Consider the following 16121-nt stretch of genomic DNA (forward strand, 5'->3'; position numbering starts at 1 on the left):
TGTATATACAGTAAATGCAATATCTTCTACAACTGTATCAGATGAGCTCATATCCTGATAATGAAAATGTCAGATGTTATATATGCTAGAATACTGGGGAACTTCAACACCCCATTTGATTTATTGTTTGTGTGCTATGGTTTTAAGGTAATTATAGGTGTATAAAGAGATATTTGTGATCTGGACAGGAGGATGGAAAACAAAAAAAACAGAAAACCCCAAAATGAGACCTGAAGCAGGATATGAGCTGAACTGCAATGTGCTGTAAACACATACTTTAGTACAAGTAGTAAGACTTTGTGGACGACCACACAACAAGCGCAGTGTCATTTATCCTTCATACAAGAGCACAGACAGGAACTCAGTCAGCCGAATGTGTCTTTGGTTTAACCAACTGAAACAAGCAGATGACTTCGTTTTTACAACTGCTACATAATCTTGGTGAAACACCACTCGTGAATCGCAGGAGAAAGACGACAGACAGTGCACCTCAACTTCAATGCTACAACATCAACACACATCAGGAGATTAAATATGCACACCTTCATTTTCAGTTCATTTAAAAACAACAGCATTGACCGATTGTGGTTTTAATTAAACTGCCACGAGTCTATCCAAGCAAGGCGTACCGTATTGTACACACACAGTATGTGTGTATTTTAAGTATATGTTCACATATGCACAAACAGACTTTTGGCTGACTTTTGCATCTTGATGCACATCAAATATCTGTTTTGAATACAAGAATGTGTAAGAGGGCAGCCGGTGCAGAAGATAACACATACAGTATGTACAACAATATACATAAAGACTCAGAAAACCTGCTCAAACTGTAGCTAGCGAACACAGTTCAGAGACAAGCTTACTTGGACTAGGACAAAAAGCTCTTCAGACATCTCTACCCTCCAGAGACTACTTCATGATTCAAAGGTTTGTCACATATATACAGGGAAAGAACATGAATATGGACATCTCCATATTTCTTCTGTGAAGAAAGATAAAGTAAAAATTTTAGCCGATAGTCGTTTTTGCTGCCGGACCCCTGCACCCAGTCACAGCACCGCTTTTCTGTCAGGCACAGCTTTCAAAAACATATCTTGTCAATCACACGAACACAAAAATTAGGACCAAATCCATAAACTTTACTTTGCCTCAATTTTCTGGCCACGTGTCCTGCAAGTCTCTAGAAGACTCATTACATGTTCATACGGTATATGAGGAAGAATGTGTATTAGGAATATGATGCACCATATGAGTAAAGCCACTTCAGAATAACTAAGACAGAGATATAAAACAGTGTTAACACCGTGCTCCAGTATGCACATTTAGGCTTTCTGTCATTATCTGACTTATCTGTTAATCTTAACTGTTTACATTTGGGAATAACACAGAGGCTTTCCTTTACATGTTCTATTAGTATGATGATGGAGCCTATAACCCCAAATTTTCTCTGTTCTCGGTTAAAAAGTTAATTTTGCCCTTAAAACATGCAGCCTAAAATGTCATGACTTGTACAGTAAACTCCGGTTCCACTAAAATGGCAACAGATGGGTTTGTCAAAGACGTTCCTCTTAAAGGGATAGTTTTTGTGCAAGGTAACAAACTCAGCAAGGCCTTTTTGATGTCTACAGGGTACAGTGATGCAACATTTAGTTTCCTGGATGTCTACAGGGTCAACAGCAACTCTGCCAAAAGTTTAGAAAATGTATAGACTTGAAGGTTAATTAAAATGCATAATAAAATGTACAAATGTCTGTATTAAAAGGAGGGATCTTTCATCAATTAGCTAACCCACTTGCTGTTAGAGCTTACAACCATGGTGACAGAAACAAAAATGCAACTTAATGTTCTTGTGAAATGGGGTTTAAAAAAATTAATTATGCAAGAAAAAGTACATGAGTTCATTGTAAAACCCACATTTGAGAAGAGTTACAGCTAAGAAATGCACTAAAGACCTAAAGTAGACCAATCTCACATAACATTAAACTGTACAGACATCATAAAGGCATCCCTGAGTTTGTCTCACTCTGCACGATTTGAAAAAACTGTAGAATTTGCTACAAGCTGAACTCTCCCTTAATTGAAATGAAGCATCATTACACAACAGCATGAAAAAAATTTTTTTAGGATTCACAACCAGTGGCAACACTAAACGTGTATTCCACAGTTCAGCCTTCTGTAATAAGCATGGTTAAGAACAACAACAAAATAAAATGAACCTTCACAATTTTGACAACTGTACACCCAAACAATTCACATTAAGTCAAAGTTCACTCATTAGTCTGGAATTGAGTATTTACACTGTGCAAATGAAAGTGTTCCTATTTTAAGAGTTGGATAGTTCCTGTTAAATCATTCCTTGTGGTTCTAGGTCCAGTAGAAGCAGATGGTTAAGGCCAGGGCACCATCGCAGCACCTTTCACTTTTTCATGCTTCACTAACCAGCCTGACCGACCGGTTTTCCTTTCACATTGTGAAATCCCCTTCAGCTCTCGTGGCTAACGTCTTTGGATTAGTTTAACTTCATTTTAACCTTTTTATACACGTGACAAGAAGCCTTTGCTTTGCCAAAGGTCTCCTCATAATTGTCGTCCTCTTGAGTTAAGAAACTAAAAATTAAATAAAAAAGAAACTGTGGCATCTTAAATACAAAGATGGAGTAGCAGTGTTAAAATAGAAATGTCATCATTCTTCAATAACATTTTTGTTTTCTTCATGAGCCACTGAAGTGCTGACAAAGGCTCTGCTCCGTTATGGATTGCTGTATCTTTGTACAGATATTTAAACCATCGTACCTTATCAATCCTCAATAACACTACACCTGCCCACACTAAACACACCATCAACATCACATTATCGCATGCAAGTGGCTCCTTGGAATGGGACACATGGTTGATTTGGGACCACCAACCATCCCATAATTCTTCTCTTTTTTGTTGTTGTTGCAAACAGTGGTTGATCCGGGGGCAGCAGACTGGACTTTAGAAGAAGATGACGTCCTCCTTATTGAGGTCTTCTGTGGCAATCTTGTAAGGTGGCGGCATGCTGTGGCTGTGAGTGAGCCCGTGAATATTTACCTGGACGTGGGCCTGGGCGTTCGGACTGAGGCCATGCGGCTGCAGATGGGGCTGGAACTGGAGGGAGCCGGTGCTCGGTGAGTGGGGAGGGATGGTTGGAGGCTGGATGGAGGGCTGAGGATGGGACTGTGTAGGAGGCATGGGGGGCTTCTGAACATTTGAAGGGTGGGAGATGCTGATGGAGGAGGTGGGCTGGGTGTCCGGCCCAGCATTGTCTGGAGGACTGAGTTGATCTGTCAGAGACATACAAGAAAGGCTATTAGAGAACAAGGATTAGTCCAAAAATAGCATAAAAACTACCAGCAGAACAGTCATTTATACCTGTTTACTACAGCTGGGCTTACTCAGCCTTACTGAAATCTATCCCCCCAAATCCTGCCAGTGTTTTTTTGTCAGTGGTAATTGTTAGGGCACAGGATTAAACAGATTACAACGTCTGTGTCAGCAGTACAGCCTGCCATTAATCACAGTGAAGCATTTGAAATTGATAGGTGTTTACATGGGGTGAGGCTGGGCATGAATGTAAGCTTTAGACAGGAACGTGATTGGGTGGGTCCGGTTTGCCCAGGTGGAGAATGTGTGTGTCTCAGGTTTGTGTCTGTGGGAACCAAGTTTAATAATGCAGTAGGCAAAGGCAGACGGGAGGAGATTGTGTTTGTCCTGACGAAGCAAAGGAAGGGGTGTGTGTGTGTGTGTGTGTGTGTGTGTGTGTGTGTGTGTTTGCGTTAAAAAAGGTACCTGCGTGGTGATGCAGGGGAAGAGACTGAGGAGGGGCTGACAGCGGGAGCTGCTGGTGGGGGCTAATGGAACGCTTGGCCTTGAGGGGGTTGTCGTCTCGGGCAGATAGCTTCAGCGGCAGCATCTGTTTCATATCCACCGAGGCTGAGAGGAGGGGGGAGGGAGGATGAAAAGAAAAAGGGAGACAAACAGAGAAAGAGGGTGATTTAATTGTAAAATTAGATTGCATTGGTAAACTAGAACAGCCTGGCCTCTCTTGAACACTTTTTGATAAATCAGAGGGCTGACACAATTTAGACAGCTAATGTGATCCTAATGAACCACTTTAATCATGCTGATCAGGTCAAGCTCATGTCAGGTACAGATGGCTTGTACATTGATAGAAAACTGAGTGAGAAGAATCAACCCTGAAAATACTGCACTGTTATACACCACCTGCAAGTCATAAACACATTTTTAAAAAGAGTGAGTTGAATTTGCCCACTGGGGATCAATAAAGGTGTATGTTATCTGTTATGATATGTTGAGGTTATTATGAGTTGGCAACAGATAAAACAGAAAAGTCATACACTCCACCCTCTCCAATTGTTGAGAGAGTAAACATACAGAGGATGGTGCTTTCCTGCTTACAAGCTATTCATTCACACTTTGTGACATTGCAGTATGATTAAAGTCTGAGTGGTGTTTCCATTAAAATATCAGTTACAAGGCCGCCATACTCAGAACTACTCATGTAGTTCACCCTGTGACCACCTGGTATCAAGACGCTCTATAACCACAGGGCCACCGTGCCACCTGTTGATTATGTAAACCTCAGTATCTAACTCCTTACCAGTGCTGTCAGTGCGATGTGAGGCTTTGCCAATCTTGCCTCCTTTCCCTTTGCCGCTGCTAAAGGCGGCCAGCTTTGTGGGGATCTGCTGCTGCACCCCCACCAGTTTGTGCTGCTGGTTGGTGGTGCTGAAGAGATGAAGGGGCACCTCTGTCTTCAGCGGCAGGGTGGAAGAGCTCGCCTCCCGCCGCAACATCACTTCAGGGCGCTCTTGATAGTCGGCTGGTGCAACAGACAGGCTGGCGCGCACCAGGGGCTTCTGAGGGAGGGACAGGTCCGAGACAATGGGGGAGGTGTTGAGGCCAGAGGACATGAGGAGCTCCCCGTTCAGACTGCCAGACAGAGGAGCCACCTAAAAGAAAAGAAGAATGGACGTTATTTGCTGAGAGGTGACTGAAGTCTTCTTTAATTGTTGCAAAAGTCATCATACAAGACTTCAAAATCAGTATTCAAGTTCAGAAAGGACGGCTTCCCAACTCTTCACTGTAATTATCCATATTTGTGGTCAGATTCAGGAGTTGTGGAACGTGTGTGTGTGTGTGTGTGTGTGTGTGTGTGTAAGCAGCAGCCTGCTGTTATGTATGAAGGTATATTTCTGAAGAAAACAAAACAAAACTTAAAACAGCTTAAGAGCACAGACGACACGCATACACAGATACACACTATAAATCGTCTGTGCGCCGTGTCATTACAGAAACACAATCTGTCGAGGAGCAGGGTATTTATACGCTACAGAGGGAATCAGAACCATGCGACTGCTTCTGCTGAGCACACAGTTTGGTCAGTTTGGTAACAGGCTTTTGATGTGTTCTAAGAGACAATGTGCACACATACACACACAAAATGAGAAACATAAAACCCTTAATAGTCCCTGTGCACATAAAGGCGTGTCTAACAAAACAGGCAGGCCTGTTAGACAAGCGGAGCAACAAGAAAATGGCTCTAATGGCATCAGTGGATAAAGGACACTGACTGCATTGTCCACCCCAATTACTAGACTGAAGGAAAAATGATCTGGAGATCGAGTCAACATTATCATCCAATCTGCATTCAATACGATTGACCAGGAGGATTTCTGCAACAATGGAGTGGTGTAGTGTTTGTACGTGTTGGTAATACCATGTTCTGCATTACATGAACTATAAAAAGCATCTTTTCACTGTTTTATAGTAAGACAAGTTAAAGCCCTTCTACAACTGTGACTTAATATGTTGCAGAAATTCTATCACACATTAAAATAAAAAGTCAAAACATAAAATTGGTCTAAAAGTTGCAATTTCTGGCCATTTAGAATCAGCTTTGCAATTATAAAGCAACATAAAAGTACTTGAGGTTTGGGCTAATTACAGCCAAGAGACTAACTGCAGGTCAGTGCCAATCTGATGAGAGCTTTTTAAAAATACCAAATAAGTGCATAATTAAAACTCAGTAGTCATCACACTTGCTAAAATCAGTTCTGAACATAGTTTGACCAGTATATACGTTTTTTTTTTTTTTGAGCAGCCTCAATGTTTTGACCACATGTCCTGCGATAGCAACATTTTGCAAAGGATGTTGTTTGTTTCTATGAATATGATTCCCAGCGGTGCTGAAAAGCCTCCTAAACATGCTAAACATCTAAAAAGGGTCAACTGAAAAGGCATGAGGATGAATAATAATAATAATAATAATAATAAACATTCATTCATTACAAGGAATCAGATACAGATTATAGGTTTCCAATAAACAACTAGTGGTTATTAATGGGAAATGATGTGAGTGGTACAAAAAATGAGTATGCTTGATTGGTTAAATAACAATTATGTAAGCACACCAACATCAGGAGCTGTCCAACAATGGTCCAATGACAAAATCTGATATTTAAAACAAGGCCAATATCATTGTGATGATATATTATCAAACAAACATCAGTTAGTCTATCACCAGTTCTAAAACCAGTGGTGTCTTTAACCTGAAGTCTGGCATCAGTCTAACTGTTCTGTTTGGTATGCAGTCCACATGCCGCATGATTGATGATGATGCAGAATACTTCCTGTGGAGAGGGGGAACGCATGATGACATTGTTTTACAAGGCATGAAGGTCAGACTCATCTGACTGTGACTGTGTGTGGAGACTGTAGCTTCCCCCAGTTGTAACAGAGAGAGGCCCTGCACTGGGAAAAGTCTCCACACCCCCTTTCTTCTTTCCCTCATCATTTTTCTTCCTCCGGCACTCACTCATCTTGGCACACAGATGTTGCATTGCTCCTAGAACAAGGTGACCGGCTTTAAGCGGTATAAACAGCAGGTTTCCAGGGCAGTAAACTGTGTGGAAGCTTCAGAACACAAAGAGCCCTGACTGACAGCGCATAAACAATTAGCACTGGCTGCTTTCCAGAGGCTTTGGTTAATGACAGGCTTGGACTAACTAATTATACAGCCAGGTTTCTCTCATCTTTAAAACTGCCTGGGTACTCCCATATCACACTGCACAACATGTTGCCTTGCACACAATGTGACACCAGTGGGAAGGAGATACTGGTTGTTGAATCTTAAATGGTCTAGATAATGTGTGGAACAGTTGACATGTGAGATATTGACTTGCGAGTTAGTTTCTATGTGCAGCTCTGATCTGTGGTGAATTAATGAGATTAGCAAACACTGTAGCCTTAAATCGGTCTAATCCAAAGTCAAATTGTGTCCACGTAATTCATACAGTTTATAAAATGTGAAGATCATGCAGAGTAAATACTGTTTTGTATGAAGCGTGATGAGGTTGAGCAATGACTCAGCCATTTATACAAAGACTCCCCGGACTTCACATTAGAGCGAAAATGATTAGTCAATTGTGCAACCATTTTAATAATTGATTTGATAATTAATAAAGTAATTTATCAATCAAGAACTATGGGTAATTACTATGGGTGATAAAACAATATTTCAGTTGAAGGAGGATACAGAATAGTACTGCACACAGTGTGCGGCAAACAGGTGAGGATAGCTTCAGTGACAGATGGTGCACAGAAAATATCTACCCTCAAGCTCAGTCTTCTATCTTAGCCTCTCTATGCAAATTCTACCAGCTGACTATAGAACAAGAGAGTCGCATGTTAAAGAGTTACTCTTAGGTGTTTGTTTTAAAATAGCACATGAACTCAACAACAGCATCGTAAATCAGCCTGAGGCCAAACAGGGGAAGAGATAACTCAGTCTAAAAAACACACATACGGGTCACCATTTTATGACTGACCTTTTAATGTTTCTTTTGAGCTTTGCTAATCTTCCCATGTAAGCAATGTTCTCTGTCATGTTCCTCACACCGAGCAGGTAGCAATCCAGTTTTACAGTTTTCTGCTCTTGAGCAAAAAGCAGGAGAAAGGGGCAGTTGTTAAATTAAGTGCTTTGCCTAAAGGCATCTCAAAAAAGTTACTAAAGGAAGTGCAATGGCTGATGCATTTCCCCCTAAAGACCTCCACATTAGGCCGGGGATTGAACCTTCGAACCTTTCTACCCTTTTAGTTTTTCTTCCATCAAATGTGGTATTTTTTTTTCCTTCCATCGACTCTTGCTGTATTGTGCAGGTCATTTCTCCTCTTGACCTTTTTCTGTCAATCAAATCCTCAACTCCAGCTCTAACCTTGATTATGGACAAGCTTTATGACTTTGCATTCACAGGACTATTGAGCAATCAGACCCGAGGCTCTGCTGGCGCAGAGCCGATAAAAAAGCCCGAGCCCAAAGTGTTCCTGATCGAGAGGCCAAGTGTGATCACATGAGATAACACTTGAAAGAGAAGTTCCTCTGAAGTCAGGACATGCCGCAACTAGCACCGCTCTTGCGCAAACACTCACATATGTTCACACACAAACAAAGAGGCATGTCTTTTTTTATGAGGTCTAATAATAGCTCTATGGGTTTGCTGATGAGTCTTAATGTTGGGTGGTGGTGGTGATTAAATGTGTGTTGATATCAGGCTGGCCCGAAGCCTGGAACAAATTCTGAGGTCACAGCTGATGAAAAGCCAGTGTGATGTTTTTGAGGCAGAGGGGGGAAAATCACTTCCAAATCTCCTGTAACCACAGCCAAGAAATTCCCATTGCACAGCCAACAGTATAGAATTGTAACCCATACATGTGCAAGTGTACAAAACACACAAACTCATTACTTACTCTAAAACAAATATTATGGGTATGATTAATGGGGTGCTGAGTGCTAATAGTGTGTAGATCTGACCTAGTTCAGGTCTTATCTTAGCCTAGAAATCTAGACGCACCCTAGCGGCAGCAAATTTAATTTGCAGCCAGGGTCAGTCTAGCAACTCTCCGTTGGCTTGCGATCTGAAAAAACCAAACTCTGGATCGGCCAATCACGTCGTGTATAGAGTCGGTGGGCGGGCTTATGGCTGCTGCTGCTGCTGGGAACAGTGGTCTTCTGGAAGACTTGGAGTTAAGCTTTTCTTTGAGAAAAGAACAAAGAACGGCACTGAAGTCATTCTTAAAAAAAGGAAGATGTTTTCGGAGTTTTGCAGACAGGATACAGCAAAAGTTTGATCTATCAACTAGCTTCGCTACCTTCTTCGTTGCTCTGCTTGGTTGTGGCGCTATCCTATTGCGTGCAGAGGGAATTTGAAAGACAACCGTTTATCCCACCCCTTGGATTGAGCCCTGTCAATGGTGAGTTCCCAGACCCAACATCTTGATGTGGGTCTGGCTTGTCAGGCTAGTCTTATCTTGCAGTCCACGTAACAAAAAAATGAGGGCCTGTGTAATTACCAGGGTCCCTGCATTACTCGTCACAGAAAATTAGGTCAGCCAGAGGCTGTGGTTTTCCAGGAGTCACTGAAGTGTTCTAGGTACAACTCACAGTTAAAGGCCTGCCTTCTTCAATAGCTCATGTCAGCTGATTGTGTTTTTGTCTTCAGTATCTTGAGTTAAGACTCCGGTTAACTGAGGACTAAGGCATGTCATTGAAAGATCTCATTACAGTGAAATCTTTGGAATGGTAGATAGGCAGCCAGATGTCTGAAGATGTAAAGCTGCAGTAAATGAATAACAATAAAACAAAACAAAAAAAACAAAAAATCACTGTAGCTTTTTTGGAGGGGACAAGTCAGGACTTGCACAGCATTGTGTCATCTGTCAGTTAGTGAGCTTGGTATGCAGGATGAAGAGGCACTGACCAATCACAGGTAACTGTCAGGCGTTGAAAAAGGTAGGAATGTCAGACAGCAGAGAGGGACTAATGACATCACTGGAGACAGCCTCAATCAGAAAAACCCATCTGTATGGGAGCATGTGTATCACTGACAAATGTTTTTTTTTTTTTTTTTTCAGCCGAAACCAGAAGAACCCACTGACTCATCCAGCTGAAAGGCTTTGGCTTTCTTCTGTATATGGGAGCATTAGACAGTGACATCATTAGATGTGTTTTACATGGCCTCCACCTGAATCATGTGTGTGACTCAGGAAGTGGAGCTGTCATTAAGGTCTCTCCCCGTGATCAAATATAGATCTAGCTCGTTTTAAAAATGTACCCACTAATCTAATGAGAAATTACAAAATCAGCCATAGGTTACTAGTGTACACCATACAGGAAAATTGTGTTTAACACCCCAGGAACATTTACAGAGTGGATGGCCCAAGACTTAAAACAGTTTCAACAGACAACCTAGATTTGACAACAGGTGACAATCTACCTGATGAGGGTACTGTTCACTCTAAAAACACTGTGGATAATGTTTATGATATGATTATATAAATTGTTAAGTAGTAAAAAATATCACACTACAGCAGAGTAGTTTTGACAATATAACAAATTGTTGCCATAGACAAAGTCTGTTTGGTTGTTTTCTTTTATTAGCCATAAATTGCTGTTTTATCCAACAACATCTTCTTTGATGTTCCAGAAAAGTATTTATATCATGATACATATCGAATTGCGATATAAAATTACATATACTGTGATGGAGGATTTTATCCATATAGCCCACCCCAAGTAAGGATAACAGAACTATGACGTTAGCCTGCATCTTCTTAGTTTGTTTAGAAGAGAAAGTCTGTATCAAGATAAAAATCCACATGCTACAGTTCCAGAATGCCAATGAAGCAAACTGTGATGGTGATACGGGCCTCTGAAAACCCTAAAGGCTGATATTAAGTTTTTTTAATATCATTACTGTAGCTTCTTGACAGATCTCTTAGCACCGGGCATGGAATTACAGTCAGCAGATCTTTCTCAAAGCTCCTCTCCCATGAAGTGTACAAACAATGACCTGCATTGTACTGGAGAGATAGAGGGATAGTGCAGGGAGGAGAGAGGAGAACAGGTAAAGAGAGGTGAAGAGAAAGAGACTGCTCCCTACGTAGGTGGGTTCCTGGGTTAAGTGGTTAGAGAAGTATTCAGTTGTATGTGTGTTTACCATTCGTCCATCTATGGAACAGACTGTGGATGCTGATACTAATGCTTCTTTTCTAGTAAGTAGGCGGACCTAAACTAAAATTCTTTCATTCATATATTTGGCCCATCAGTGCTTAAGATGCTTAAGTTCCTTATAAGGGTGGATAAAGGATTCATGCCCAGGGGATGGGATGAAAGAAAGAAAGAAAGAAAAAAAAAAAAAAAGGGAAAGTTTTGGGAAATTGACAACAAAACCGCGAAAAAAGAAGGAAGAGAGACGGGAAAGCCCCTTCTTATTCTTTATACTGTGAGTAATCATCACCAGCACTATAGCTCCTGGTATTACCTCTTCACCTCACTGTCAAGAGCACCTTGCTGTTACCCTCATTTCCCACACACAACTTTAAAAGGTGCTGTAATATGACCTTCGATTTAGCGTTTCATTTAAAAAAAAAGAAGCATTGTTTAAATCAAAGTCCCCTACAAATTATAATTAAAAATCTTTATACAATTAGTCATCAATATTACAACTTAAACATTCCTTGAATTTATGAATTTTAAGTGTATCTGAAATTAATCACATTGTGTCGCAAACTGAACTAATTTTACACATTTGTTAGCTTCAGCTTCATTGATAGTCTCCGTGTCTGTGAAACTCCACATGACGTACGTTTTGCCATCTGCTACCGAATGTACCGAAAAACATGTGAACATGTATGCAGACATCTAATGTAGTATAAACAGGCAAAGCATTTTGAGTCTTGCTAGTATTGTATGGTGAGCCATTTCTCCAAATACAAGGTATACTGTGTACTGTGACAAGTTCCTCACCTCAATAGTCTTCCTCTTGATCTTCTTCTGATGCTCCAGGCGTTCCTTTTCTTTCTCCACAGCTCTGGTGGACTCTCTTAGCCTCTCCAGGTCTTGCTGGTACGTCTCCCTCTGACTCTCCAGCTCCTTCCTCTCTTCTATCAAATGCCCCTGCATTAAAAAAAAAAAACAAGCAATGTTGCAAAGTTTGTGTGAAATATAGATATTTGTAAAATACATCCTGTCTTTTAGGGCCCAAGCACAGACGGGTGCGGGGACCCTAAAAAACTGAAGGAATTATTATTATTTCGGGGAATGAATAACATTGTTATGGGAGGCTTAAGGTGCTCGAAAACTCACCAATGCATCAGAACTGGTGAAAATGTTTATATTTTATGGTTTTATGATCTTATGCTGGCAAATTGTGGTCCAATAGCACCCCCTAATTTAAACCCCCCCAACTTAGGCCTCTTGGAGGTATATCCTAAACCCAACAGGAAGTCCATCATTTTGAGGAGGAAGTGGTATAACATTTGCAATACATGATTTCCAATACCACACACTCCACAAAGGAAATAAAGTCTAACTTCTGTGCACAGTGTCCGACGGTCGCACAAATGCACAGCCGCTTCGAGCAGCATCCCGCCAGCACCCTGACATGCAGGGAGGTGCGAGGGCCAGTTCATTGCTGCTTGCAGCTTTAATCTAGTTTTGTCTATTTTTAAATTACTAGTGTGCAAAATGTACACACTTAACTGAGACATGAACTTGAAAAGGAAATACAAAATGTGTGTACAGGTCATACAAACTAGAATACAAATAACAAAATCACACACAGAGCTGCAAGGTCATGAAATTAAGCCTTTTGCACATGTGTTTTACAAATTTTAAATAGATTAAAATCAGTTTCACAGCCCTCAGGTAGGACGGAGTACCTCACCTCCAGCCGTCTACACTCCTCCTCCCTTTGTCGGAGCCTGGCTTCAGTGGCCTCGACTTGCTGCCGGTGCCTCTCCCTCTCCTTCTCCCAGCGCTGCTGCTCTTGTCGGTGCTGAGACTGCAGCTTGTGGAAGCTGGCCAGCTCTTCTCTCTGCAGGGCCAGAGTCCGCTGTTTCTCCTGCTCCAAGAGCACATTCCCTCTGTGGCGGCCGGGCAGGGAGGCCCGCTCCGTCAACGAGGCCCGCTGCAGCTCAATGTGACTGTCCTGCTGTGATATGATGGCCTGAAAACGGAGACAGGAGAAAAATAACATATGGTCATTAGGCAACGTATTTGAATTTTGTACTGAGACAATGTTTACTCGCCATTACAGTGACTCAGAAATTGCAAACATACAGAATATATCATGTTTCAGTTTGTTATTTCTTTCACTGACTGCACTTGTAAACATTTGCATTAACAGTGGAGGGGACAGTGTTACCTGTAGACTATAGAGCCTTTGGGAGAGCATCAGCACTCTGTCAAAGAACTAAAATAGAGACACAGGCAAGGGTATCATAATCAAATAATTACCAGAATCACCAAAACAACACAGCATTTAATTGGATTAGCAATCTTCTCATGTGTATATATTATATTGTATAGTTCAGCAGGCATGGCTTTGAACATCAAATCCAGCAGAGTTGTGTAGCATAAGGTGACAGATCAGAGAAGGAGAGTTTACCTCAGCCTCGGGGAAGGAGGTGGACCAGATGCGGTTCCATCTGGCAGGAGAGCAGCAGCTCTCATCAACCTGAGCAACAACAGTCAGACACACAGCTCATACTAATGAAATAACATCACAAACACTGCGAGTACTGTACACAGTACAACACATTACAAAACAATATAGATACTGTGAAAACATTTAGAACATTTGAAATTTGTTGTGGTCATATGTGATTTTAAAATGAGTTAATATGACTTTTTTTTAAGCTATACTTTGTGTACAATAGATAATACTAGCTGGTACTCGATTCAGAATGAACTGACGCTATGCACACCTGCGAGAACAGGGTTACAGTAAACATCGGCACATGGAAACTTTCCAGATCACTATTTATTCTCTGTTAATTACTATTTACAGGAAATAACACTGTGACTCATCCCAAGATATACTATCTGTATCTGTGTGTGCATGCGTTTGTGTGTGTGCATGCGTTTGTTTGTGTGTGTGTGTGTGTGTGTGTGTGTGTGTGTGTGTGTGTGTGTGTGTGTGTGTGTGTGTTGAGCCCCTACCGTCTGCTCCAGGGTGTGGCTCCCACAGAGGTCTTTGAGCTGAGGGTCAGAGCTGGCTCTCTGGCTTCTGTCTCGGTTTCTACACTCGCCAGAAAAGTTCTTCTTCACACTGCCATCTGGCACAGACACAGCAACACCGACACACAGAGAAAGGGACACAGTGACAAACACACACGAGTAATTAAACCAAACGCACACATAAAAATATTGACAAACACTGCACAGAAACAACACACATATATATGTATTCGCCCATAACTGTCTTGAAATGCTTTGGACATCAATTAAAACATTATTAGAAAAACTGTACAAATAATTCTAACTAAGAAAACCAATTTAAAGAATCAATAGTAAAATATGTTTGTTGTTTAATAATTCATGATTTATTAATGGCATAAAAGGCCACTGAAATACAATTGCAAGTCCATTAGATGGTAGATTTCCTCAGGGCAAGGATTGTGCTGGACTCACTCTTACTGAGGATGGTGGGGCTGCTGTCATAGCCCCCAAAGGTATCTGCTCGCCTGGGCAGAACCCCAGAGCCGTTCCCTTCCTCCAGCCGTGAGGTTGGAGCCTCGTCCCTCACTCCAGACTGCAGCAGGTTCTGCAGATTCTCCACTGAAGTGAAAGCGATAGCAAGTTAGGTTTGAAAAGCTGAACAGAGTGAGAGGTTGAGGGGAACAGTAGCAAATTCAGCAATGCAACGACCTACTGATTTAATACATGGCTGCAGCGAGCAGTATATGAGATTGACTAAATCTGTGTGTAAAAGTCACACAATGCCATACCTCTGTATCTAAAGCAGATACACATATCATGCAGCATTATCCTACCCTCAGTGATAGCTCCTTTAAGAAGGGACTCCCCCTGCTGGAGGTCTGAGGCGTCTCCTCGAAGCAGAAGTCTGGAACGTGAAGCTGTGTCCTCTAGACCTGCCACAGACTCTGCCATGTCCGCAAACAGCTGCAGCTTCTCAGTAAGAGCCTGGATGACCACTGCATCCTTCTGGCTCAGCCGTTCTACAATGGAAAACATGAAATTGAATAAGAGAGGACTTAATGTCTTAAAACAACGGATAGGGATGCAAGTTTTGGCCCATGCTCACTTCTTGTGCATTTATACTCTGTTTATTGTGTTTACCACACTCAAATATGCTTAAGTGTTGTAAACAGCTTTTGTCGTATGGAATATAATTTATGTGTCCTAAATCAGTTTTGATCTACTGAGATGAGATGTAGAGAAAAAGTGTAATCAACTTCTAACAATGTTAAAGTTAATATGATTACATGAGCACCCCCTTGTGGCCTAGTACATCTACTACATGATTTTCTGGGCAGATTCTTTATGAATGTCATTGCTTACTTAATCTGCAGTTACCTTGAAATTCTTTGAGCCTGAAAGCTCGGGCCTCTTCCTCCTCACTGAACAGCTTCTCTTCTGTATGAGGACAACTAAGAGGGAACAGGACAGAAGCCATTACAGATGGGGAGACAGAGGAAGCAAACTGAGTAAGGTTCCTATACATTTTCTGTTGTATCTAAATCATACTAATATTACTATTTTTGTTTTGTTATTTCCTCTCTGAGTAAATACAGCTACCTCTCAACAGTTTGCCGTATGTGTGCCATCCAAGTGTTTCGCTCCTCCTTGGAGTTGGTATGGATCTCGTACATCTCTGGCTCATTGGACGAGGCACAAATAAGAAACATGGCTTTCTCCTCATGGGCCACTTCCCTGACAATCAGCTTCTGAAGAGAGATCACTGACGGCTTGTTATCCTGCGTGGATAACGATAAGAAAGAGAAAAGAGACTTTTTGGTTACTGGTACTTAAGGTAGTACCATTTTATGACAGAGCCGTCACGTATGACTGATTAAATTCCGTTCCCACTCACATCTTACTGCACACTACTCTTACTGCGTATTCCTCTTTGATACACATATTGTTTTTGTTAGTGTCATACTGACAGAACTGATCACTAATCACTCACCACTAGGGTTGGGTATCGTTTGGGTTTTTTCCGATACCGGTGCTAAAACGATACTTTTGAAATGGTGCCAGTGCCTAAACGA

At 41.5% G+C, this 16121-nt stretch overlaps 1 protein-coding gene across 4 annotated transcripts in view; it reads right to left on the reverse strand.

The window, feature by feature from the left end:
* Window positions 1-1463: 1463 nt before the first annotated feature.
* Window positions 1464-16121, reverse strand: part of arhgef18b (rho/rac guanine nucleotide exchange factor (GEF) 18b) — a 35721-nt gene continuing 21063 nt past the window's right edge. For 3 of the 4 annotated variants that reach the window (XM_078258935.1, XM_078258937.1, XM_078258938.1), the window contains 12 exons: window positions 15649-15827; window positions 15427-15500; window positions 14883-15068; window positions 14521-14667; window positions 14050-14165; window positions 13496-13564; window positions 13253-13300; window positions 12773-13054; window positions 11854-12003; window positions 4648-4999; window positions 3816-3959; window positions 1464-3310 (listed from right to left, as the gene is read on the reverse strand). In XM_078258935.1, the coding sequence (XP_078115061.1) occupies window positions 2982-3310; window positions 3816-3959; window positions 4648-4999; window positions 11854-12003; window positions 12773-13054; window positions 13253-13300; window positions 13496-13564; window positions 14050-14165; window positions 14521-14667; window positions 14883-15068; window positions 15427-15500; window positions 15649-15827 (2076 nt within the window). In that variant the 3' untranslated portion in view covers window positions 1464-2981. The remainder of the gene's footprint in view (window positions 3311-3815; window positions 3960-4647; window positions 5000-11853; window positions 12004-12772; window positions 13055-13252; window positions 13301-13495; window positions 13565-14049; window positions 14166-14520; window positions 14668-14882; window positions 15069-15426; window positions 15501-15648; window positions 15828-16121) is intronic. The other variant, XM_078258936.1, reaches the window with a different exon arrangement.

The sequence above is a fragment of the Sander vitreus genome, chromosome 9, assembly GCF_031162955.1.
Source record: "Sander vitreus isolate 19-12246 chromosome 9, sanVit1, whole genome shotgun sequence".
Taxonomy (NCBI): domain Eukaryota; kingdom Metazoa; phylum Chordata; class Actinopteri; order Perciformes; family Percidae; genus Sander; species Sander vitreus.